At 37.8% G+C, this 27,681-nt stretch overlaps 1 protein-coding gene across 2 annotated transcripts in view; it reads right to left on the bottom strand.

Moving 5' to 3' along the window:
- Positions 1–6,049: 6,049 nt before the first annotated feature.
- The window catches only part of SLC12A2 (solute carrier family 12 member 2), a 62,928-nt gene continuing 41,296 nt past the window's right edge, over positions 6,050–27,681 (bottom strand). The window contains exons 13-27 of one of the 2 annotated variants that reach the window (XM_051642388.1): positions 27,379–27,480; positions 26,018–26,173; positions 24,879–24,978; positions 23,082–23,193; positions 20,852–20,992; positions 20,536–20,642; positions 18,241–18,320; positions 16,718–16,858; positions 15,984–16,031; positions 14,309–14,431; positions 14,021–14,132; positions 13,514–13,600; positions 11,272–11,407; positions 9,909–9,976; positions 6,050–8,979 (exon numbers count right to left, since the gene is read on the bottom strand). In XM_051642388.1, coding sequence (XP_051498348.1) covers positions 8,844–8,979; positions 9,909–9,976; positions 11,272–11,407; positions 13,514–13,600; positions 14,021–14,132; positions 14,309–14,431; positions 15,984–16,031; positions 16,718–16,858; positions 18,241–18,320; positions 20,536–20,642; positions 20,852–20,992; positions 23,082–23,193; positions 24,879–24,978; positions 26,018–26,173; positions 27,379–27,480 — 1,649 coding nt within the window. In that variant the 3' untranslated portion in view covers positions 6,050–8,843. The remainder of the gene's footprint in view (positions 8,980–9,908; positions 9,977–11,271; positions 11,408–13,513; positions 13,601–14,020; positions 14,133–14,308; positions 14,432–15,983; positions 16,032–16,717; positions 16,859–18,240; positions 18,321–20,535; positions 20,643–20,851; positions 20,993–23,081; positions 23,194–24,878; positions 24,979–26,017; positions 26,174–27,378; positions 27,481–27,681) is intronic. The other variant, XM_051642389.1, reaches the window with a different exon arrangement.

Below are 27,681 nucleotides of genomic sequence, written 5' to 3'. Positions count from 1 at the left end.
ATATCATGGACAAACAGTGTCTAGTAAAGTTCCGTATTTATTTCCCAAAGCTTCAGTTTTCCCAATAAACCCTACCATGTCTGAAATACGACTATTGCTATTTGAAGAACACGGAGAGATTTTAATGAGAATCAAGATTCCTAAAATTAACAACACTCAACTGTTTAATTCAAAGTAAAATGAAGTTCCATATGAGGTTTGCCAAAATCCCATGTGAAAGCCCACATTATTCTGTGGTTAGAATCATAGAATCATAGAATCATAGAATCCTAGGGGTTGGAAGGGACCTCGAAAGATCATCTAGTCCAACCCCCCTGCCAGAGCAGGGTCACCTAGAGTACATCACACAGGAAGGCATCCAGGCGGGTTTTGAATGTCTCCAGCGAAGGAGACTCCACAACCTCTCTGGGCAGCCTGTTCCAGTGCTCTGTCACTCTCACAGTAAAAAAATTTTTCCTGATATTCCTCTTAAACCTCCTATGCTCCAACTTGTATCCATTACTCCTTGTCCTATCACTGGTCTTCACTGAAAAAAGCTTAACTCCATCGTCTTGACACTCACCCTTTACATATTTGTAAACATTGATGAGGTCCCCCCTCAGTCTCCTTTTCTCCAAACTAAAGAGACCCAGCTCCCTCAGCCTTTCCTCATAAGGGAGATGTTCCACTCCCTTAATCATCCTTGTGGCTCTGCTCTGGACTCTTTCAAGCACTTCCCTGTCCTTCTTGAACTGAGGGGCCCAGAACTGGACACAATATTCCAGATGTGGCCTCACCAATGCAGAATAGAGGGGGAGGAGAACCTCTCTTGACCTACTAACCACACCCTTTCTAATACACCCCAGGATGCCATTGGCCTTCTTAGCCACAAGGGCACATTGCTGGCTCATGGTCATCCTCCTGTCTACCATGACCCCCAGGTCCCTTTCACCTACACTGCTCTCCAGCAGGTCAGCCCCCAACCTGTACTGGTGCATGGCGTTTTTCTTCCCCAAATGCAAAACTCTACACTTGCTCTTGTTAAACTTCATCAGGTTTTTCCCCGCCCAAGTCTCCAGCCTGTCTAAGTCTCTCTGAATGGCAGCACAGCCTTCTGGTGTGTCAGCCACTCCTCCCAGCTTGGTGTCATCAGCAAACTTGCTGAGGGTACATTCTGTGCCCTCATCCAGGTCGTTGATGAAGATATTGAACAACACCGGTCCCAGTACCGACCCCTGAGGGACTCCACTAGTCACAGGCCTCCAACTAGATTCTGCCCCATTGACTACAACTCTCTGACTTCTTCCTTTCAACCAGTTCTTGATCCACCTCACTGCCTGATCATCAAACCCATACTTGATCAACTTATCTACAAGGATGCTGTGGGAGACGGTGTCAAATGCTTTACTGAAATCAAGATAGACCACATCTACCGCTCTACCATCATCTATCCACCTAGTAATTTCCTCATAGAAGGCTATGAGGTTAGTCAAACATGACTTACCCTTGGTAAAACCACGTTGACTGCTCTTGATGACCCCCATCTCCTTGATATGCCTAGAGATAGTGCCAAGGACAAGTTGTTCCATTACCTTTCCAGGGATGGAGGTGAGGCTGACCGGTCTATAGTTACCCGGGTCCTCCTTCTTGCCCTTCTTGTAGACTGGAGTGACGTTTGCTATCCTCCAGTCCTCAGGCACCTCTCCAGTTACCCATGACTCACCGAAGATGATGGAGAGTGGACTAGCAATGACCTCCGCCAGCTCCCTCAGCACCCTTGGATGCATTTCATCCGGACCCATCGATTTATGGATAAGGAGGATTTAGTCCCACCGATGTGCTCTACTTGCTTCCTGAAATGCCTGTACACCAATGCACACAGCATGGGGAATAAACAGGAAGAGTTAGAGGTCTGTGTGCGGTCTAAGGGTTATGATCTGGTAGCAATAACAGAGACATGGTGGGACAGCTCACACGACTGGAATGTGGCCATGGATGGCTATGTGCTTTTTAGGAAAGATAGGGTGGGGAAGCGAGGTGGTGGAGTTGCGTGATAATACTGCGAACAGCTGTTTTTGGTTGATTCTGTAAAATGCCACTTCCTTTGAGGTGCAAGCTTGTCTTGGCAGGCAACTGTGCTTTGACCTGTTGCTGTATCTACATCATCGGTGCTTAAACTACCATGTTTTACTACCAGCAACAATACTTTTGTGCTTATATTTTTGTACTTTACATTTGTTTTGACGTTTTTTAATTTACCACCACTGCTCACCAGAGATGAGTTGCATTAAACTGAACAAAATATTTATAAAACACATAAGCTAAAATTTGATTATTTGACATATTCTTTTGTACGTATATGCCATCCCCTGCTTCATGTATCATTATTTGTAATATTGTTTTCAATGTTAAACTATGTAATCAGTGCAAAGGAATTGCCCGAGTCCCTATAATTTGCACTACTGTGGTTAAACCAGCCAGCCAGGCAACTTGGTCTGAAAGAACAAATGACCATGCAGGGCTGACAGTGAGTATGTTTCAAGGCTAACCCCAGCTAGAGCCTGTGGAAACCCTTTGCTTGTGACTTTTTTACCATCTGTTTTGCAGAGACAAATTTAATTCCAGAGAAGTGGACCAAGATTCAGTTATTAGTCGTACAACACTTCAACAAAGTGTTATTCTCAAGTGTAATAAACTTGGAAATGCCTAGTGCTACACTGTTAATTTTCCTCCAGTAATTTAGAACCAGTACTAGAGTATTTTGGGAGGATGTAAAGCTTTTATCATCCTGATCCTACCTCTGTACTTGTGGAAGGTGGTGGACATCTGTCTTGTTACTTGTGAAGCAATATGTTGTTGAAAGTTATGGATCGCTCTGAAACTGGATGGCACCTGTCAGTCTGCTCTGTCCTGAGAAGGACAGCCACTGAGAAACACAGATGTCAGTCACTCAATGCTTAAAAAAAGAGAAAAAAACCCAAAACAAAACAAAAAAAACCTGTTCGTGCTTAACAGGCAGCATCTGCATCAAGAGTTCTGCATCCTTTAGAACAAAACCAGAATACTTTTGCTACAAAGGAGTGGGGGGCGGGGGAAGAAATATTAAACTTTTCTTCAATACACACTCACAATTATGGAAAAAAAAAAAAAAAAAGGGCAAAAAACCGCCCCCAATTATTCTGATATGCGTTGTTTATTTAAATCACTAAGTCGTTTAGCCCATGAAAGGGAAGGAACGGTGAGAGAAGAGTGAACCTGGCAGGGCAGTTCCAGGCGTCACGCATGGCGGAAGGGCGCTAGTGCCGCCTGGTGCTGCTGCTGTGGCTTGAACTCCTAGGAAACTGAAGGGAGGAGGTAGATTCTATTCGTTTCACTGAAAAGCATGCTTTATTATCCAGATTTTGTAGTCGTTACTATGGATGGGAGCTGTGGGACTTCGAAAGCAAGGCCCCTAGACCCTGAACTTCACCTTGGACTTTGTTTTCGCTGCTGCTCGTCACGGTCAGTTTTCCCCAGGCCCTCACAGGGTGAGCAGACAGCTGTGCGGCCCGGCATGTGTTGCCAGATTCTGCTCAAGCATAATGAAAATAACGCCTGCAGCAAACACCACCAGGCGCAAGCAACCATCAGAGCACCATCGGAGCACTTCAGAAAGGGCAGGTTTATGGCGAGCCAGCCGGGGCAGCTGCTGGCCGAGCCACGGCTCCTGCAGGCCCTGCTGCCCGGCAGGCCCCGCGCTCCTTGGGGCCGGTGGTTCCATGGGATGGGAGAAGGGGCCCATCCCCGGCACCAGCAACCGGCACCAGCAACCAGCACCAGCAACCAGCACCAGCAACCAGCACCAGAAACCAGCACCAGCAACCAGCACCAGAAACCGGCACCAGAAACCAGCACCAGCAACCGGCACCAGCAACCGGCACCAGCAACCGGCACAAGAAACCAGCACCAGCAACTGGCACCAGCAACTGGCACCAGCAACCGGCACCAGCAACCAGCACCAGAAACCAGCACCAGCAACTGGCACCAGCAACCGGCACCAGAAACCAGCACTAGCAACCGGCACCAGAAACCAGCACTAGCAACCGGCACCAGCAACTGGCACCAGCAACCGGCACCAGAAACCAGCACCAGAAACCAGCACCAGCAACTGGCACCAGCAACCGGCACCAGAAACCAGCACTAGCAACCGGCACCAGAAACCAGCACTAGCAACTGGCACCAGAAACCGGCACCAGCAACCAGCACCAGAAACCGGCACCAGCAACCAGCACCAGAAACCGGCACCAGCAACCAGCACCAGCAACCGGCACCAGCAACCGGCACCAGCAAATGGCACCAGAAACCGGCACCAGCAAATGGCACCAGCAACCGGCACCAGCAAATGGCACCAGCAGCCGGCACCGCGGCCGCAGGGTTGTTAACAGTGCGGCCCGAGGGGCAGCAGGGCTGCAAGGGGTGAGAAACGGGGCTCTCTGCCAAGGGGGTGGTTCAAAGGTTAAATTTAGCATTGCCTGACATTTCATATCCGCTTTCCCCTCTCCCCAGGGCACAGTGGGGTGCAGGTAAATGTGGCTGCGCTGGAAAAGATTCCTAGAACTACAAAGCAAACCCTATCTGGAAGAGACTGACAACAGATCAAGGGTGAGCGCAACAAACTGGGCCAAGCACGGGCTTGACTTGTGCTGGTCTCATAGATGACTTTGCAAGTTTGATGTACACAGCCCAAAGGATACAGTGCTATTTGTCAGTGTGAGATGGGTATCCATCTGGGCCTATGAGGCCCCTTCTCTTTCAATAGAAAGGTCCTCCCTGCTTCCTTTGGAGGAGGTGCATGCTACTGCTTCCACACTTATTTCAGTTCCTAAGTTAACCCAAGTGATGATTTCCACCAAGTTGTTTCCCCCTCTCCTAAATGCAGGCATCAGCCTTCATCAGGTGAAACTGAAGTCTTAACTAGCTCCCGCCCCAGCTGAACATAAACCAGGTTTAGATACAGAGGCAAGATTTACTGGATCCCACAGAGGTTATATGAGAAGTGGACTAGAGTAATCCTGCTTTTCTGTTTCAAAACACACAAGGTTACTGTGTAGTGTGAATCTTTACTATTTGACTGTGTAGCCAAGTGATGAGGTCAGCCTTGAGACAATTGTCCTTTTTTAGCTTCAAAAGTATATGTGAAGTCACTTACCTGTGAATTCAGCTAATGGTATTCAACCACTTCTCCAGCAAATGGAAGATCTAGGGAAACTGCTATATACCTTCCCCCTCCGTTTACATACTGAAAAAGGTTAGAGCCAATGCCATGTAAGTTTGTAGTGTACTAGCATTCCATTTTCCCTGAAGTCCTCACTCCCAAGGCCTAGATTTAAGTGCACAGAAAAACTTCACGAGGATTTAGTGAGTTAAGGATATCTAGCAGAGGTCTTAATTTATTAAAGGTTAGTTTTAAAATAAAAATTCTCAGTCACCCACCTACACTGGGAAACACCAACATTGATGTGGTTAAGGAGTTCTTCCGTGGTTTCGTTTGGTATGAGAAAACAACTTGCCATTTCTCAATTCTGTTCTTAAAGTTAAGATTTTTCAATTAGTTTCTACTTGAATATACATAAACAGAGTTAAGACCAAACGTGTCTTGCTTACAAGTGGCTTTGCAAGAGTCTTACAAGTTATTTTCCCAATGTTATTTCCTCATATCCCAGTGGACTAGTATTTTGAGGAAGAAAGAGGAGTTACACAGGCTTGTACTGTATTCAGAGGGAAAACAAATTGGCTGTGTGATAGACAGATAAATACTAATGTTCCATCTTAAACATACCATGGATTGCAGATTCGTCTGCACTGTCCAGCAAGTCATGACAAATTTGAGCAAGCAAAACAAATTTTATTTTTCTTATGCAACAACTGCTGTTCCTAACCCAGCAGCAGAAAACACTGCGTTCAAGAACAAAACACTTGTCTCCTTACACCAGACTGAATGGCTTCAAGTTTTACTCATGGTCCTACGCAAACTCCACAAGTATCTCCTATCACCCACCAATTAAAAAAAAGGCTTTGTTAGACAAGACAGTTGTATTGAATTTACTTCCTTTTATTGCAGTGACATCCCCCTGGTACAAAGTATTAACTGCAATAATTACGTTAAAACATTAGAAAAGCATTTGTGTGTGACAGTTACAGTACAGTATCAAATCTTACATCATCAAACCAAGTGGGCCATTACCCACTAACGCTCAAATCTTTAAATTATTTGCAGTTCTTTTTAAATATGTAATGTCAGAAAAAAGCATATAAAAAGAATGTATGTAAAAGGAAACCTAAATACAAATGTAAGTGAACAAATAAATAATTCATTTTCACCAGCTATTACTGTCTTTCTAAACCCATACAAAGAAACCTAATCTATAGAGGGTATGAATTCCCATGTGTAAGTGATTTCATTTTTCAAGTAATTAATAATGATTGGAACATAACTAAATTTGGTGTCAAAATCAAAGCACAAGTTGGAGTGACTGCCACTAACTGACATCTGTTGCAAACAATTACCATTAACTATTGAAATTTTAGTGTAGCAAATAATCTTGAAACTTGACCTCATGCCTAGCATTAGTGGACTTCTGAGAGTGCATGTGAAAAGCATCCTACGTTATTTGACAGACATTACCATAACTATCCCCATATGCATATTTAGATATATTTTATATAATTTTATACACATATATGCATGTATACACACACTTCATTTGGTTTCTGTGTTACAGATCACAAGCAATGGTTTCCTGAATGGGCAAAAAACCTTTTAAATAAGTGTACCTGTGCACATTTTTTAATTTTTTTTTTTTTTTAAGATAGCAGCACTAAGTCCATGCCTTACTGTCCATCTGTTCGAAAGAATGTAACCCACAAAACAAGACAAAACACTGCAATGATTCCATATTCAAATGTGACTTCCTTATCCCCTAAAACACTGTAAAACCTGTAATAGGTAAGTTTGATCCCACCCCCTCACCTGGAAGGAAACAGAACTTTTACTTCAAACTGTCTTGTCTTAAAATGTTTATCTTAACAAGCTGGGTTCATGCTGGCATCAGTTATCTCACACTTAGCAGCAAAACATGCATGTTTGTTTTTCTTATTTTTTGTAAGTGAAATGATTCAATAGTCTCAAATCCAATTGACAGAAACAGCAAAAAAAGATTTTTTTGTATTTTACCTATAACTTGAAAACAGTGTATACTGCACTGTGTAGCGTATTTTTATCTTTAATCACAACTTGAAGCTCTACCTTACTCACACGATGATTATGCTGTGTCCTTCAAAAGGAACATTTCAATTTGATCTAGTATTTAGCATAAAAATACACCTTATCTTTGCATCCTTAAATGAAAGCCACTCAACCACTGGTAAACTGATCCAGTTGCATGTCCAATGCTAATATCAAAAGCTTGTGAAATGTTTTTAGGCAATCCTTTCTATCCAAAATATATTAGGAATTTTAAAAACAATTCGTATTACTAACCTTTATACCAAGGCTCAAGTGAAATTTCTTGTGTAGGTGTTCACAAAAGACTAAATTATGAAGTTTTCAAAATATACAATGAAAGGGCACACAAGATTGGCAGTTTCTTTATTGAACATAGAAAATGTATAAAGTAGGATGTATGGAATAGATCTAAGTTGCTAGACAATAAAACCTGAGTATTGTTTAATAAGACTACATGTATTTTCTGACAACTGAACGAATTGACCTAAAAACATCTCCTCTAGTAACTAGTGGTCCTTTTAACCATTGTTGAAAAATGCAAGAGAACTGTAGCTTTTACATTTCATATTGGATAGATTCCACATAGTGTTTACTGTTTTCTGTTAGATAGTATCACATTGCTTATATTATCCCCATTCAAGCCTTAAGTTGAGTTTTGTTTCAAAATAAGTTGAAAGTGACACTAAAACATAATAGGCCAAGAACTAGGACAGGTCTTTTTCTTATAGTTTGTAGTAAGATGAAAAGCCTCAGCCAGTAAGATGAATTCTGATTCATATTTGAGCTACAGAGCAAAGATGGACCAGTATCTTTCACTAAGGTAGCTAATGTTAGCTGTGTATCTCAGACTAGTACCAAAGCAGTACACATTGTCAAATCTGAGAAAAGGAACCTCTCTGCTGGAAGAATTAGTTTTATTTTAGCTGATACAAAATTTAGTAGCATGAATCTTGACAATAACATCAGAATAATTTGTTTTAGTTCAACTGACCTGCCCCAATTCTAACCTTTAAATCTAACAGATGTAAGAATAAAGACCCAAAAACTTTCTGACAATAGAAAACATACAGTACTAAGAACTAATAGCTCAATGGAAGACTGAAAAGCAGCATTCGTTTTTATTGTAATATGGAAGAGACTAGAAACTAAAGGAAGTCTGATCTAAACTCTTAGTTGAAGGCAGATTTTGACATTCTATATAAATTTACAAAATAGGATGTATGGATGAGATTTGGTTAATTTCAGAAGGCACCTCAAGGCTAAAAGGCTTTTATAAATCTATAATCCTTTCATTGATCAAAAATAAAACATTTATTGCTGCTATTCAAATAGCAAACAAAAAGCTTGTCTTGTTCTTCACTCTAACAAGGAATCCTCCCCCCATTAAGCAAGATTAAATTACAGAAAATACAGAATAAAACTGAAGATGTCACAACTTTAGAAATACAGTGACTTTCCTTGTGTGCTTTCAAGTCAGTGAAATTGTGAAAGAAGAGTCACTTTTTGCCTTTGTGATGTTAATAAACTATAGACCATGTCAGTCATTCTCCCCTGGGCACTGAAGTACCATTTCATCACAGCTGTCCCATGTGCAGTACTCTTAGGAATAGAAGGTAAGAACACTCTGATGATTCCCACGAACAAGGAGAATCGGTGGCAGATCTTTAGAAAGAGCTTCTAACCAGGCCATATATAGTGCACTAGAAACAGCACCTTTTCGTGCAACTGGCAAACTCCTAGAAGTCACAAGGAAAAAAAACAAACATTCAATAGTTAGAAAAACCTGGTGGGGTACAAGTCATATATAAATATGAAAGTATCATTCTGCAAAGAGGCAGATGTCAAATTTAATTTCCTAAGCTTTTTTGTGTTTTGTTCTGTTTTGTTTGTTCTGTTTTTAAATTTTTCCCCCTCAGATAATGAGGGGAAAAGCACCACAGGCCTTTACAACTATTTACCCTTCACTTTTGGCCTCTTACCACCATTTTGTATTCACGTAGATTCATGCAGAATTCTCCTCAGTTGAAGACAAGTTTCTTGAAAGACTCTTCCATTATTTTAAAATACAGTTTTTTCTTAAGAAGCCAGGTTGATGCAGTCCAAAATTCTTTCTCAAAATCCTTCCAAAACATGCCACACTTTCTTCTTTTAAAAAGGTGGTTTGTTTGCACTACTCAGACTTTACTTGTGGTACTACTTCATGGAGCTCTAAAGAAGGCTCCCAAAGGAAAACAAAGTGAAGAAACCTACGATCTGCTTGTTTACACCAAAGTAATTGTATGGAAATTTATCAGCGGGAGGTTGATCTAACTTTTTATCTAAGAGATTTCCTAGGAAAAGAACTGAAAAGAAGGACCTGAAAGAGAGAGCAACAGTTGGCATGTGGGAGTGGAAGGAATGTGAGGATCTGGAGCCACACTACAAATGTGGAGGTAATCACCTGAAGTAGTGTTTCAGAAGCACAAAGCTACACGGGCCATTTTTCGCTCATCAGCACAAGTAGCTCCGTACTTGTAATCACTGCTTTCAGCACTGAAGCTTCCTTAAGTAGTTCTACACTTCAGTGCCAAGGCACAGGCTTTTTCCTAATCTGTATTTATGTATAATTATATTACAAATTACAGTTCAATATCAACTAGGATAATCATACAAGTAATTTACTTACATGACAATTATGTTAGCTGTACTTGAGTGCTCTTTCAGCAATTCATTTAGCCTAATCTGGCGGTGCGTCTGTAATTAAAATGAAACTTGTTAGGAACATCTTTAACATGTAACCAGAAGTTTTATAAAAACTTAAGTTATAAAAAGTTCATTTATTCAATAAAAATGAAAACCAGTTACGATTAATTGGTAGGAGTGATTTGTAGAAAGCATGTACTTCCATCTCAGCTTAGCAACTTGCTCAGTTTTCCAAAATATTTACAGTTGCAACTCTGGGAGAGAAAATAGCTGTAAGCTTAAAAACATGCAAATAAGCCAGGAACCATGAAAGCTAACTTTGAAGATAGCTCATCTTAACAATGATACCATTCTCCATAGCTTCTGGAAGCAAGAGCCCCTTATGTTCTCTTCAAGGTTATTTGAACTATTATTTTATAAGCTCGTGGTGAGCAGGTCTGACAGAAGTGAAACATCTTAATTTGGTAAGCCTATCTCCCTTAAAGGCAGGCCTCCCTTTCTGTACTATGCTATCCTGTCTTGAGATCTGAGGTAGCTTCCTCAGTAATTTACAGTCCTCCTTTATGTCAACCAAGTTTTTAGCCAACATTGAGTTAACCATTTCTTATAGTTCTGCTGTTTCCAGATGAGCTAAAGTCTAGTTAGCCTGTGGGCTAATGTCTGCAGAAGCAATTAAGCTATCAACAAATGAAAGAATGAATCGCTTCAGTTATCTCAATGAGTTTTGGCAGTGTTTTTAGACATGAGGAACAGCAAGGCATTAAGCAGTTAATTTACTAGAAGTTAACTGTAATTTTTGTATCTTTTTACATCTTGTTAAACAGATTGCTGGTTGTCTCCTTTTTTTTAACACTTCCAATGCACAATAATCTACAATTACCATTTCTTTTCTACTCCAAATAAGAACACAGAAAGGAAAAAGAAGGTATGGGTAGAATATACTCAAGACCATCTTGAAGAAATTTAGATCAGTGAAACTTTAACAAGTCTTTCTTTAGATACTTGTGTGTATCTGTATCCTATTACATAATAGAAGCACCTATACCACAGAAGCACCTGGGAATGAGTATGTCTGATTACGCTATCACACAAAAATGCTTGGCAAAAATGTAAGATCTTCAACTGTTTTGTAACATCATGTTTAGATGTGTAGTTTTGGATCATTTTTTTTAATAGCAAAGCAAAATACGTTAGTTTTGAAAACAAGAAAAAAAAAAGGTCAACCAACAGCTGAATATCAACTATATTGTTCTAAATTAATAGTATAGAAAAGTGATTTAGCGTTTCCCAAAAGAATGCAGTAGGAAAAAGTTTAACATGCAACATAACACTGAAGAATACAGCACCTTTGTTTTGTAAAGCTCGAGTTCATTATCTGTTATTCTCCATGGTTCATCCTCCTTCATTTTATCTGCAACTTCTTGTTCTTTATCATCTTCATGAAGTCGGAAGGGCTCTATCATTTCTTCAAAAGCTGCAATACTGGAGGATTAAGTGAACAGCCATATTAAAACAGGTATGAGTCTGTATGTCAGCAATGACCTTCATGGTGTCATAGAGTAAGCTTTCTTACCACATCAAGTGAACTGAAATTTTTTCACTGCTAATTGCAGTTGGAACATCAAATCAGTTCTTTCCATACACAAAGTAAATCCAAAGACAACTATGGACATCTATAGGAGCTTTAACTGTTCATCATGCAACTAAATATAAATTTTACCAGTAAAAACAATCAACAAACAAACCTACTTGCGTTTTACTATACTTGTTTGAAAGTTGAAGAGTACCACCTCAGAAAATGTATAGCAACAAACAGTAGCTTCTTCAGAATTAAATAAAAAAGAGAAGAAGTTTGAACTTCTAAGTTTAAAAAGTTCAAACACTAAAAAAAACCCCTATTGAGTCTCATGCTAGCATCGTTAGGATTTTTGACTTTGATACTGCTACTCTGCTTATTTTCTACCTTTCCATTACACTTTTGAGAGCCACATTCAAATACAAGTAACCACAGTAATCTTGTTTATCTTCCTGTTCCACATATTTGAGTAGTTCATTCGAACTTCAGCAAACCTCTGAAAGAAAACCTTCTGAAAACCAAAGAGGAAGTAACTTCTACTAGAAATAACAACTTGTATTAAAGCTCTTCTTCCATCCTTATACCCTTTAGGATACTTGAAAAGCAAAAGCTGACACAAGTTATGAAAGTAACTTGTCTTTGAATAGCCCCACCATGTGAGATGTAAGAAAAAAGATTTTTAGGAGAACGTACTAAAATGCATGCCTGATGTCCAAGGAAGTAACTGCATTTATATGCTAGTTAGTGTTTTTTTATAAAGATGACAAGGTATTTTCTGTGGTTGCGAATTACAGTGTGGGAAGTTTAACAAACATTAAGGAATACATCTTAGGATATACTGTAGTATCAGTATGAGCAAAGTGTTACCTTCCATATAACCCCTCCCTCTATGCCTGTTTTCTGCCTATTTTCTAACTGAGGTAGTCTCATTTCTCCAGGAAACCTCCACACTACTAAAAAACATCTTTTTTTCTGCCCTTGGTGGTCTTCATTGAAGCTAGTCAATACAACTACTTTACCTCCATCAAAAGGGAAAAAACAAATGTGATTGCTATTTTTGGCTGAACAAAAAGGAGAAGTATTAACAGTATTTTAATATACAGCATGGCAACTTGTAAAAAGAAATAATCTTCCTCACTAGTGTCAACGCCAACATTGTGGAAAACACATCCACAAAGATAGAAAACAATGGTCTCAGAAGAAGTAGCTTATGGATCACTCCTATGAAATAAAAGTGTTTCAACGTAATTCTACAATCTCAACTTTTTTATGCATAAATCTGTGCTACTTCTAAGTTTCCATTTTACATTAGCATGCTCCCAGAAGAAAAGACATACAAAAGATTCCAAGTGCCAAAGTACTCTAATGTTATGGTTACTTGATATATTCCATACATTTAAGAAAAGGTGATTAAAAAACAGAGCATAAAAGAATGCACATTAGCATTTGCTATTTATGTAAGTCAGCAGTATTTCCTAATTTGTATGACATGTCAAATTATTCAGATACATCATATTCACATAGAAGATATTTTTAAAACGTCAACATAGTGAAGAACAGCTGAAGGGAGAAGAGAATAATTATTTTTAGATCTTACACATTTTGTTATACATTTATACTGAAAGAATCTACAATTAATGTTTTTTTATAAACTTGAGAATGAGAAATGCCAGATGTATTATCATTCCTGTGTAAACTAAAAATCCAAGCAATTAAAAAAAAAGGAAAAAAGAAATCAGGCTATTTGAAGACCAAGCTTCCAGACAAAGTGGACTGTTTAAAACATTTTCTTCTAAATTTAATATTACACTATATGAGCCAGAGATTTAAAAAATATAAAATTTTATGTTCTTGGATGTTGGAGTTACTGTGAAATTTATTTCCTTCATTTTTGTGAAATACTGGATGTCACAGGAACTACTCTATCCAGACTGTTACAGACAAAAGAATGAAATTCATTAAAGAAATCAAGAATTCAAATAACAAGTAAGTTGTTTTTTTTTGAGACTTACTTTTCCTTCTTTGGCTTAGTGTTAATATCCCCAAGAACCATAATGTCTGAGAAGTCTATCCGAAATTTGCTGAGCAAAGTAGCCATCCTGTATCAGAAAAATGAGCCTTTAAGCATGATCAGATTTTTAATTATTTCACAAGATAAACAGGCAAGTGTTTGGCAATAGAAATACTAGTTTAAGAATAAAAAAGAAAAGCAACTTAAATGTGATAGGAAAAAAAAAAAATCAAACCTACCTGGCATACAGCTATAAAGCAACAACATGCTTGGGAAGAAAAAAAACCAAATCTAACCAAACCACAAAAGAAGAGCGCTCACATAAAGACAACCTCAGAAAATATTTGAAAAAGAAAGAATCAGTGTCAGACAATGCTGCAGAAAAATCAGTTTACCTTAAGGAAAAATTAGTTTACCTTGTTGAAAGAAGGCTACTATGAAGAGAAAGTCTTCTGCTATGTAACATGATCTATTGGCACTGGACACAAAATTTTAAAAATAAACTTACGCTCTTCTGTCATGATCAATCCTATTAATTTTTCCACCAATGAACACTCTGATCTTACAGTCTTTCCACTTCTTCTTGGTCGTAATAAGATATGGAATCAACAGTGTCAAACCTGCATTTTGAACAGAATTTGGGAATGATTCAGAAAATACAACACTGTGTTTAGAGTTTAATAGTACAAATTTGTTAGCTATCTGTGAACTGACTGAAATATATCTATTAGCAATTAATTCAAAATCACTTCAGTTTTTTTAAAAAACATTTGTTTTAAAGTATAATGCACATTACCTCCATCATCAAAGAGCCACCAGACATCAATATTGCTTTTGCCTTGTTTCTTCTGAAACTGAGTACTAGCATCAAGAAGTCTTTGGTCAGCCAAGTTTAAAGGAGTAGATGGGCTCTTTGAATCTGGAAGAAAGTATGATGAAATTTCATTTTTAAAGTGTTTTCTTTAATCACCCTGAAATTCACCAAATGCATTTCTTAATATTTTGTGATATCCCTAAGTTTAAATACAAATTGTTTCTTGCCCTCCAATTTTCTCCAAATTTTTACTGAATATATATAAGCTGAGCTGTATTTACTTAGGGAGTCTGCAAACTCATTATTTCTGCTGTTAAAGATTGAAACCTCAAAGTCACTTAGCAGACACTTGACAAATAAAGGATCAGTAAGATCTTAATACAGTCATTTGCCTGGACAATTTAATCTTGCATACATATTCCAGAGCCTTAGGCTGCTATCTCTTGCACATGACAAAACTTCCCTAAAAACACACAGATACTAACTTACAAGTAAATACCATGTGCTAAGCACTTCTTTCCTCAAATGCATTTTTTTCAAGCAAGTGGTCAAAATAAAGAAGCTGTGTATTGGAATCCTATCTTGCAGTAAATACTGTGTTGCATGTGCAAGGCTCTGAAGCATAACAGAGACTATTTTGTATAACAAAGTTATTGGACTTGCTGAGAACAAGACAACGACATTTTCACATTAATACAGGTTTCTTAAAAACTACAGAAAAAAAATTAATCCCTTTCCCTTTATTAAAACCTCAGTTTGAACAAGAGCAAGGAGTTTGATATTCATCTTAGTCCTTACACGTATATTTACATTTACTGATTTACATTAATATACTACTTCATTGCACACTGAGACTTCTTCCAAATAGCCATCTTGTGCTTCAAGATGTAATCTCACTTTCCATTATTAAAACACAACAGCATTGAAATAATGAAGGAATAAACAGTTAGATGTATCTTAGTTATGGCAAAAATATTTGCTTAACTCAAAAAATGTCTGAAATAAACCAGGGTGCAAAAAATGCTCAACTCATCTCTCAAAATGCTTTTTATTTGAATGATTACTTCATATTCTTTCAGACGTTTATCTCACTAACTAGCTATATTATGCCTTAATTTGCAAACTATTCAACAATTCCAAATAATAGAGCCAGAACCATGGGTTTTACAGTATGTGAACAGACTGATGGAGAACTTCCACAATACCGTTAGATAGGATTTCCCTTACTCCTAAATCAAGTAAGGACCAAGACATATATCTGAGACACACAAAACTAAACAAGCTCCTGAACACATTTGAAATGTTACTTAAGCACAGAAGTTTAAAAAGATATTATATCTATCTATCTATCTATATATATCTATATCTATATCTATATCTGTATCTCCATATCCCCGACACTCGTATCTTAAACACAAGCACAATCCTTTCTCAGTAGCAACTTCTTTTAGTAACTTCCATAAAATTGGGAGTCTTGCATAACCTAATTCCTAAAGATGAAGCACCTTCTAAAGTAGGTATGATGAAACAAATTAACACTGGATGATTGGTATTTTCCTGTCTTATATATATATGTATATATAAAGGAATACAAAAGGAAAACTGAAATTAACAATGCAAAAGAATGATTCAACACAAAAAGGTGGAAAATGCCTGCCTTTTTTCAACAGTGGTTGTGTTGGAGTCTTTCCATCCTCGTCCTCCTCTGGAAGATTTTTAAAGATACAAAATAAAAAGGTTAATTTCCTTTGTGGTATTAATGAAAACACTAGTAGCCTCTATAAAAAAAGTCAGAAAATAAAGATGTAGAATGAAATGGATTTTCATACAAAGAAAAGCACACAAATGCAGTCTACCAGATCTGGAAACTTATTTGTACTTAAAAAAGAGAAAAAAAAAATCGCATTGCTCACTTAACTATTAAGTCACTCCAAGTTTTTAAGTTAAAAAGAAGAGGAAAGTTGTTTTCCGTCATGTCAAAGTACCTTGAATGATTTGTATCTCTGAACATGCATATAGTATCTAGTCTGAGGTGAAAAAACCTTCATAGATTTAGCAGCCTTCAAATCACACTTAATATATAGATGTGTGGCACGACTCTTAACCCATTTTTAATGCCTGTCAAACTCATTAACAAAGAAAATTCACTGTAAGTCATTGTCTACTACCTGTTTTATTTAGGGGAGTATGTGTGAAAGCTTTATTTTACACACTGGTAAACTCTAAACCAAAGTCCTTAAGGGATTAGACATCAATGGCTAGAAAAGCATGACATACTTCTGTTCCACAGAGACAAAAATCCTTGGAATAACTCCTTGGAGAGAGGAAGTGAAGAAGGAACCAAGGAGAGAAAGGAAGAACTCAAATTTCATTGCTAAGTGGTTAAGTTACCTTTATGTAAAGTGGGAGTTCTTTCACTAGATGATGGAGCAAAAGCTATAGAGGTGTCTGTCTCAGTCTTCTTGCTATAATCCACTTTTACTATAACATCCTTGGTACATGGAGATTTTTCTTGGGATGACAGTAACTCTTCTTTGAGAAAGCAAAGAAACACATTATAAATGACTTAATTGTTCCATATGTTATCAACAGAGGTATGTGACTATACTGAGATGATGGCTGTGATGATAGCTACTTAAGCTACACTGCAACTGTTATGCTATGGCAAAGCAATGCGGGGGGGGGGTAAGCAGAAAACAGCAACAACAAAATCTTTTATGAACTGCTTCAAAGAGGCTCCTCCTCTGAGCAGAGGTACAATCTCCTGTTAACTCCTTCCCAGATTTTGGGTGCTGATTGCAGTACTACAGTCTAAACATAAAAGAGCTAACTAAAACTGAGAAAGTATAACCAGGAGTTAAAAAAACATTACTTGGTGAAACATCTTGCGTTTCCACTCAGACTCCAAGAGGAAGATGAGCCTTAGACAAGGCCCACACCAGGCATGTCTCACAGCCAAGTTTTTTTTCCAGGTTTGGCTTCAGTGGAGCTACTTGCTAGCTGTCAGAGTTAAAGCCAACTCACAATCCCCTGTGGATACTTAAGACTCTTCTGACCCCTTGGTGTTAAATTTCCCAGTCTTCTCAGCAGGTCTGTTTTCACACTGCAGGTTCACTCGTTGCTGTTTCTCATACTCCTCTGCCATCTTGAACATAGTGACAGGCTCTCTGCCTCTCTCCAAATCCTAAGACATTCACATGTTTCCACTGAAAGAACAACCCTCTCCTCTTTCAAGAGGATGCCCCCTACACAGCCTGTGTCACAAGCATTCTTCCTCATTGCAGCAACATTGTAGGGAGCAAGGTACAAACACATTAGACATTCTCAATTCAGTAGACAGTTGCTGACAAAGCCAACAGGCTCCCTTCACTGTTCTGCTTGAATTTAACTAAAATTATACCACTAAGCATAAGACCACTACCTACAAAGGATAACCAAGTATTCTACATTGAAAACAGAAAATCCTTCTAACCTTGAGACATACTACTGCTGAGGTCTCTAAACTACTGTGTGTAGGAGTTGGCAACCCAACCCAGACTCACAGCACTCTTGGATCATGCAAAATTAGTTGTGATTTTCATTATTTCTAGTCTTGGGTCCCAAATACTTGATAACAATTTTGCAGCCTCTTTAATTTGTTTCCGTAAGATACCAAATCCCTCGGAAGCAACAATACAGCTTACCAATACAGAAAGTTGGATCACACAGAAAACCAAATTCTGTTGCTTAACATGGACTACTTGAATTTTACATTTCAGACTTGGTAATTTCAGCAATTTTTATTCTATTAGAAGAGTGGTGTTTTGGTTTGTTGGAGTTTTTTTAATAATTTCTCTTAATTTAATAATTTCAGAAAGCAGTATTAAAAGGTCATAAGAATAGCTCTTCACCAGATGAAGTAAAATAAATTTTACCTTGGCCCTGAAGGTGAGAAATGTCCAGGCCCTCCTTTAGACGGATTACAACTACACCATACTGAATGTCAAAGGCATCACTAAACAAAAGGGAAAAAAAGAAAGTATTTTATAACCTACTTGACACATACCCTTTGAACAAATTCCAGTGATTAAACACTGCCATTAAAACTCCAAAGTCATAAACCTGTGTTACAATTTCAGTTTCAATCCAAATTATCTCCTGCATCAGTGAACTGAATGGTGTATCCTGCAAAGCAACACATAGAAAGTATACCTATTCCCTTGTCTCCCAGTGTCCCCTATATTAAACATGATTAAATAAAATCACCATGAAGAGGTCAGTCAAGTCTTTCCAAAACATTTGGGTATTAAAAACACATCTGAAGTTGCCATTCAGAATCAAATTAGCTTTAATTTAGATATAATGTGGCTATTTCCATTATGTCTGATAGGGAAGGAACTTAGGACTTCAAAAAATAAAGTGGGAAAACGTCACTACTGTAGAAACAAGCAAAACGCCTGAATAACTGGCTGAGTAAAAGAGGATGACAAAGTAAAATGAAGACCTCCCAAGATACAAGACTGAAAAAAATTAACCATATCACATACTTTGCAATAGTTACTAATCATCAGTCCTTTAAATACAAACCCCTCTCTACAAACAACCATAAATCAAATAACTTGCTCTCCATGTCATTTGCAGAGATAGAAGTTTCTCAAGATTCTACTCAATAAACTCTTATCTTTGGAAGTATTAAGGCTTGACTAGATATACTAGAAGTATGAACATATACTACAATAAATGCATGAAAAATTGTGCTTGATTTAAAATGACAGAGTTTTGCCCATTAGTGGACTTTTTTAATTAATTGATTTGTTAAACCTGTACAGATTATATGTGTTGCTTCTGTGTGCCTCAGAAACTTTCAGTTTTCCTGGTATTTTCCAGAAATACACCTGAGCTAGGGTCAGACCTACTCTTTGAGGTTTCTCTTTCAGAATGTGGAGAACCACAGGATTGTTGGCCTTGAAATATCTTCCAGCACAAGCCATTTCAAAATGAAATAGGAAAAAAAAAAGCCAAAAATCAATGACTAAACAACATTTTTTTATTTTCCCTGCATTTGGTGTTCCTGCTTTTCTCTTAAGAACTGGGAAAGTAGGACAGTATGATTTTCTTCCTTTTCTAATCTCTGCCTGTAATCCCCCATCCTTGCTTTATTCTAAATGAGAAGTATAAAGCACAAATGAAACAAGTTGAGCAGCACTGTAGTGAAACAAAAACCTCTGTTTAATTTAATTGTAAGAAAAAAGTTTTTGTTTTCTTAAGTGTTTGTAGCCCAAGTTACTCTATCACATTTTTCAGCCAGAACTGGTCTGACTATTAGTACTGTCAAATTACACTGGGATTTCCCTTTTCTATCTCCTTCCTGGCTACTACACTGCTTTGGTATCAGTGCTGTGCATCTAGTAAGTAAACTATCTCATATATATGAGAGCAGGGTTTAATGAAGCCAGAACTTCAGCGCAAGAATTCACAGACTCTGTACTGCACTTGATTGCTACAGAAGCAGTGTAGGAAAAGCTCTGCTTTCTGTAGAAACTGTGCTGTAAAGAGTTCTGCAGATTTGTACGTAAGACACCAGTTCTGCCTCTAAATACAGTAACACTTAAACCTCAGGCCACAGCCAGAACTCCTTCTAGATCCAGAAAGGGTTATTATATAGAAATCTAACAGGGTTAACATGACAGGCTGAAAGAATTGGTGGTGTTCAGGCTGGAGAAGAGAGGGCTTCAAGTAGATCTCATAGTGGCCTACAGGAAAGCTGGGGAGAGTCTTTTTACCAGGGTGTGTAGGACAGGAGAAGGGGTAATGGTTTTAAGCTGGAAGAGGGTAGATTTAGGTTAGACGTTAGGAATAAATTATTTAGTGTATAGGTGTTGAGATGCTGGAACAGGCTGCCTAGGGAGGCACTGGAAGTGTTTCAGTGCTGGATGAGGCTCTGAGCAATCTGGTCTAGTGGGAGTTGTCCCTGCCCATGCAGGGGGGTTGAAACCAGATGATCTGGTCCCTTGCAACCCAAACCATTTTATGGTTCTATGATTCTATAAAGACTTGCTTATTAATTTTCCTATCAGAAAAAAAACCACCATATTGAAGACTTCTGGAACAGCAATACGGAAAATCTGAACCTACTTGAAATAGGCTTCATGCAACTGAGATCTTCCTGACTTATTACCAAACATACTGAAATGTATTTTAAGACCTACACCTTCACACTTTCTACTTACTGGAATAAGTTTATATAGGTTTCAACATCTCTCATGTCAACTTCTCTCCAGTTTTTCTTAAAGCCAACAACAAGGGTGTTAGGTCTCATTCTACCCAAACCAGCAGCCTAAGAAGAACAAAAAATACTTGTAAAAAACATGTTATGGAATCCATAAAGGTTCTATTATTTTCTTAAGCAGAAAACAAACTATTGTATGGCAAAGTTTCAAGACAACTTTGTAAAATGAAAGTACTTCAAAGCACAAAAACACTTCCTATTTTGATGTTCATCTTCATCACTTTAATTAGGTGCACCTAATAAAGTGAGAGGTGTACCTGCATTAAATATTGCCCTCCATCCCTCAAGTCGTCTGCATGCACTGGTGCATAAAAAGCCTTCATCTTGTTTTTAATTAGCCATCGTTGATATTTAGCCAAATCAGTTGACAGTTCCTTCATGGCTTGCCTCCGAGGACCCTTTCAAAACAGGGAAATAAAAAGAGGAGAGGGAATATAAATTATGCGTATGAATTGTAATAAAGCTCCCTCTTCCCTTTTTCTTTTTTTTTCACTCCTAGAATCCAATTCTAAGTCGAAGAACATCAAAACATGCTTCCACACTATCAAAAAAACTGAAAACAACAAAATACCAGGCATTATCAGCAGCAAAGAGTGAATCAGATTCTCATTTTTAGATTGCTCAGGCTTTGGCAATCTTGCTCCTGCAGAGAAAAACCTGCTTCCCCAGCAGGTGGCACAAGTTTGCCCTTCAAGGCTTCATGCAGTTTTAAAAAGAAAGGGCTTTGTAATGAAACACAGATATAGGATGACTTATTATTAGGCCTTATGTGGATATTTGCTTCAAGTTGTACAAGTGTGCCTCTGTGTGTACATAATCCTAACTGGAAAGCCTTTGTCACAGTAGGGTCACTTCTGCAGTTTTATGTTGCAGTCAAAGTAATCTCTTCTTTAAATACTTTTATTACTTCCATCAGGATGAAATCACTGTGCTCCTTCTAGACATCAAAATGCAGAATGCACGATAAGGTATAATAGTAGCCCAGTTTTTGCAAAAGGATACAGATTCTGTCCAAATGGTCAGAGTTAGTGAAGAATACGGTCATTTCAATCTCCTTTTAGGAAAACAATTTTAAATAGAGACAGGACACACTCCTAGAAAATCTCTAATCAGAATTCCTTTCCTTGTAAGAAGGATGACACTACCTTATGTTTTTCAGAACAGCCCTACTTTTGAAAGTAGACAGTAATGCCATCTGTGGTATCTTACCTTTCTAGTACTACCTGGTTTCTGTCCTTTGCACTAACTGAAATTTTAAGTTTGTAGAGACCAGAATTAAAGAATTAAAGTTTCTGAAGGGAAAACTGAACAACATTTGCTTAACAAAATGTATGTTCTGTGGATTGCATTAGCCTGATTGGCTCTCACCTGTTCATTGGATCAGAAGCAAGTAATATTTATTCAGTGTGGTAAATTTAAACATATTTAAGACTAAACAATCTTTGTATTTAAAGTTATATTTGCTTAAATGTTCTTAGTGATGCGACAGAGAAAGTTTGGCCTTAAAATATGAAGCTTAACCATACAATGCAAATATGCCAAAACGTATTTACCAATGTTTATCAGAGCTGCAGCAACCTCTCTGTCACTAACTGAAGTTCTGGTACAGATCGTAGTATGGCACCCACCTTTTATCACAGCTAAGACAACTCATGACAAGTGCAACTTTGAAGAACAGTTACCTGAAGCTTGCTTCCTTCCCCTGCACCCCAAAGCTTCTACAGGTGTGCCACAGAAGACAATTCATATTTTTTTTTAAGTAGTAAGAGCTGCTGAAATTATGCCCTTGCAGGATGGCCCTCACACACTCCCAAACCTAAAAAGACTCGCACCCATATCCTGATAAAAAACAGGGAAAGATAGTGTATTATTGGGGCTTGGCAGAAAGGGTTCAGGAAAGAAAAACATGTTCACACTACTATTTTACCTGCCAGTGAAATTAATCTGGTAACTGAAGGAATAAATAAAAGGTTAAAAACAATTTTTAACTATTGGCTAAACTGATATTGGGCTTACTGCTCAAGAAGTTTTATTTTAGACAAGCTTTGTAAGAAATCCACGCAGGACTCAATCTCCCTGGAACAGTAACACTGGGAGGAAACACAGCAGCTGTATACTGAGCATGACTTTGACCACCTGCTGTTTGAAGCATGAGAGAGTACATGAGACTGTATAGCACACAGATAGAAGAGACCCAGGCTGAAAATCAGTGTTCACTTCACACCTACAAACTTCGCACAGCATTTAAGCATCTAATCATCAAAGGTCCTAATTTTGCAAAGTTTCCCCTATAGTATACCCAATTGGAAAAACGAGCGTATCAAACCAGTTAATATTTCCTTCTGCATTTCTGATGTGTAATGAGGTTTTAATTTAAAAACAAACAAAAAACCCCATTAACAAACAAGAATCACACACAAAAAGCAAATAGGTTAAAAAATCCCAAATGAACATGGTAACTTTGAAGTAATGGTAGAACACACTTACCATGTGTACATGGCCACAGATCATCAAGCCCACATTCTTGGTGAAAGCATGGACAAGGTGAAGCAAAGCTGGACGTGAACTTGGAGCACCTGTCATAATTAAGCACTGAGGCCTACAATTGGGAATAGATGAGGAGAAAAATAAGGTTAGAATTAATTTCATGTGGAGTTGTGGTGTTTACTAACAGAAGAAAGTTTCTTTCAAATACTGGCCATAAGAACATAATTGTTACTGAAGATGTAGTAACCTCATCTACTTGTATACGTCTACGTTAAAATAAAGATCAATTTTTCCAAAACCGTCAGGCGACCTATGATTAAGTGGTCTCAAACTTAGTAACCCTTCTAAATCTGATAATGTACACATTAAAAAAAATCAGAAACTGGTTTTAGACAAGATTAGGTGTAAAGGATTAATTTCTTCCCCCATCTGTAAATCACATCCCTTTGCATTTTGTAGCTTAGATTCTTCTGTGCCCAACAGAAAAACTGGAATCATACACTTTTTTAAAATTACGATCATGCAGAAGGCAGAGCCAGGCAACGGCAGGTAAGTTATTCTAGACAACTGATTAATTAATTTTAAAAGATGAAATGTCCAGACTTCAGAATTCAACAGGTAATTTTTCATATAATAGGAATCACCTAGAGTAATCTGTCTCAATATATACAACAGCTCCAGTTAATTTTCCGTATTGGAATCCTAGAACAGAACCACAGAACCATCTAGGTTGGATAAGACCCTTAAGATCATGAAGTTCAACCATAAACCTAAGACTGACAAATCCACCACTAAACTATTTCCCTAAGCACTACATAATTAAAACACCTCCAGGGATGGTGACTCAATCACCTCCTTGGGCAGTCTGTTCCAGCGTTTGATAAACTCTTCAGTGAAGAAGCAGCTTCTAATCTAATCTGCATAATCTAAACCTTCCCTGGCACAACTTGAGGACATTTCCTCTTGTCCTGTGGCTTGTTACTTGGGAGAAGAGACTAACCTCCACCCCACCACAACCTCCTCTCACATAGTTGTTTAGAGTAATAAGGTCTCCTCTCACCCTCCTTTTCTACAGACTGAACAACCCCAGTTCCCCCCAACACTCCTCATAAGACTTGTTCTCAAGACCCTTCACCCACTTTGTTGCCCTTCTCTGGACATGCTCCAGCACCTTAATGTCCTTCTATGGCCCTGAGCAACTTGATACAAAAACAAAGCTGGATTTAACTGCAACTGCAGGATCTACGACACGTCAGTCAGGTTGGTATTAGACAAGATCACACAGTAAACTCCTGTTCAATCTTTCTTCCATAGTATAAATACTACAGGACAGAAAACTGCCTCCTTGAGTGTAACCTTCTTGGGTAGCCATGCTGGCAGACAACAAATCAGTTATCCAGTTGTGTGAAAAACACTCATGTATTCTGTCAGCCATTACTGAAGTGCAATCAGAGAATGTCTAACATTAAATAGAACTGAATGCTTATTAGCAGTTTGGAGCTAATCTTCCCATTAGTTTCATCAAAGAGGAATTTAATTGACAATTCATGAGGTATATCACGAGGCATCTAACAATAAGCAGGCATCATCCATAGACTTACTTCTAAAGTGCACTCTTAATCAGAAATAATATGCTAATCTAAATACATCCAGAGGATGTCCATGGTGGTGAAATTCAAAGTTGTTATAACGCACAGGAGATGAACAGGCATTTAATGGAAATGATAGGAAGCACTGTGACAGTACCCTACTGAATACATTTAAGTAATTTCTCACGTTTTTAATATTAACTATTACCTGAAGTTTTTCACATGATCTTCCACTCCTGAGAGACGAATAGAATGCTGTAGGGCATTCAAGTAAGTTAAAGCTTGAGTTGAGGATCCCCAGTTCACATCTGTTGGAAGATTTTAAGTTCCAGTATTTTATTTAGAGCTGTTAATTGTAAAACTACCTGATCTCAAAATGAATTGTTGAATACGAGCTGAAAACACAGATTTAGGCTACATTTTGGTATATTCTACACAATATTAGTCAAACCCTGCAACTAAATAAACAATTCACTTCTACAGAAGTTTTAGCAAACAAGTTTCAGTTTGTTATTTTAAAATTATAGGAAGAAAGCACTGAGAGGTTTTTTCCCCCAACACTTTAAAAGATTGTGACAACTTCAGAGTTAAAAAAACAACATGCCATGAAAAAATGTCGTGCTTCATTATTGTATATCACAGCAGCAAATGAAAAATTAATCTCAAAACACTGCCTAAACAAAATGTTTTCAGTGAAAAATTCACAGATGAAGCAGTTCTATGTAGACTAATATTTTCATACAGAAAAGAAAGGAAAGACTCCAATATTGTCTCTATTTGTTGCCATATACATATTTTGATAGCTACAATTAATTTATTATTCAAGTACTTAATAATCTTCATAGCCCAGGATGGTAGGGTTTTCCTTATTTTCAACTTCAGCAATACTTTCTGATCTAGTTCTGCTTTATCTTGCACTTAGGATCATACAGTGCTCTTATAAAAAGGAAAGTGTATGAATTGTTGTTTGTTGCTATAGGAATGGTCTACTGAGGCAAAACCTAAGCTATTTTCTATGTAACTTTTCCTCCAATTTTCAAATGTTTATATCTAAGTGCAAGGCATGCATCTTGATAATTTGGGAAGATGGGGGAAAACAGCAGCAACAAGACACATAATCACATCTCATTACAACTAAAAAGCCTGAAAACAAGTTTGAAGTAGTCAAAGTAAGTTGGGGTTTTTTTTTTTAGTTTTTTGTGTTTTGTTGGGTTTTTTCTTTCTTCTTTTTTTTTCCCCTTGTTGTTTTTTTTTTTTCCTTTTTATTTCTTTTAAGGTCATCACCTTGTTTTCTTCTTCTACATCCCTTTTCCCCCCTCCAGAAACAGAAGAAGCCCCTATAAATACCTGGTTTCTTGTAAGTGACATAAATGTAGAGTCCAAGGACTATGACATATGTTAGAAGCGCTGCCCACCAATTAATGACAAACATCACAATGCAGCACAGAATAGCTCCAACAAGAGAAATCCACATGTTGTAGTATTTGAAAGCAGGGCGCCAACCTAGTAAAAATATCATTTGGAGGAACAGAAAATAGAGGGGAAATTAATTTAATCACTACTCCAAGCGAAGTAAGGTACTGTTCCTCTTTTCCTTGTCTAGTGTTCTGCATCACATTTCATGTGAATGTGTGACAGTTTCAGTAATGTACAAAATTAAGATCTTGTAATTTTACAACACCTTTCAAATTAATTTGCATCTTTCTTACATCAACATGCAAATGTTCCTAGTTTTGCCCTTGAAAAGCTTATCTCAAAAGAAAATCTGAAGATGGCTTGTGCCAGAATGTCTGCTGACTAGGGCTACAGGAACCTTTGGCAATAGCTTGCCTGACAATTGATTTTTGCTTTCAAAGCTAGTATAACAAGAACAATCAGCTTCAGACAGACTCTCTCACATACAGCTGTTACTAGCTCTGTGTTTTTACTGTTTTCACATGGACAGAAATTTTTACCATATGAAGAAGACAGATACATCCAAGTACAACTTGCAATACTTCAAAATACTGAACTGTCACTGTTTTACATCCTTATTTGTCACAAGCTTATCCAAAATTGGCTAAATACACATGCACACCCCCACCAACACACCCACGATTATCAAATGCATTAGACATAAAACTGTTGTGTAAAGAGAGTTATGCTCATGCTCTGGCAAAATAATGGTATCTACCAGTTCAGCTTTTAAGGGTATTATTTCAGTACAAACGCTTAGGGGTCTGGGTATGATATACATCTGTTCTGCAAGTACTGGGCTTTTGCTTATTCCCTTAATCTAACCAGCCTCCCACACCAAAGACTATAAAAATGTGGCAACACCAGCTGCAGTTCCAGTTTCTTCCAGACTGGAAGATGAAACATACTAACAGAGAAATCCCAGTAAGACAAAAGGGTGGTTCTTGAATGCCAGATACTGAATTAGCAAAAAGCTTTCTTCAAGAGTTTCTTAATAAATACCAAATTACCTTGTGTTCCCTCAGCAAAGATGACAAAACTAGTAGCTCCCAATCTCTACTGTATTACTCAGTCCTCAAAATTTCCTAAGACCCAAGTACACAACATATTACACTTTTAATTCAGATGCACCATGATGGCCAAATAGAAATTTACTAACGAAATCAAGCATTCATTTGTATTAAAACCTTTTAAATTGTATTAATGCATAAAGATACTGCAGGCTAAACTCTCCCCCAAAGTGTAGTTCCTACCTGGAGATTTTGCAAGAGAAGCATGGAATACAGAGAAGTTAATCAAGGCATAGGAGGCCAAAAAGAAGTTAGAAATAATTGGAGCAATGACGTTCAGTTCAGCTGTGAAACCAAAAACAAAGCAGGATGTTATGAAAGATATCATCCAATGGCTTTGTAGATTACAGAGTAAAATATCTGCTACAAACAACCTTATTTTCTGAGGTACTCCAAGGAGAAACACTTTGTGATTTCTGTTCAACAGACACAGCTGTTATCTTAATGTTCTCTTATTTGCTGAGTTATCTTCTAATAGTCAGGAAG

The sequence above is a fragment of the Apus apus genome, chromosome Z (genome assembly GCF_020740795.1).
Source record: "Apus apus isolate bApuApu2 chromosome Z, bApuApu2.pri.cur, whole genome shotgun sequence".
Taxonomy (NCBI): Eukaryota; Metazoa; Chordata; class Aves; order Apodiformes; family Apodidae; genus Apus; species Apus apus.
Note: the sequence above shows the minus strand (reverse complement) of the source record. Positions and strands in the feature narration are given on the sequence as shown.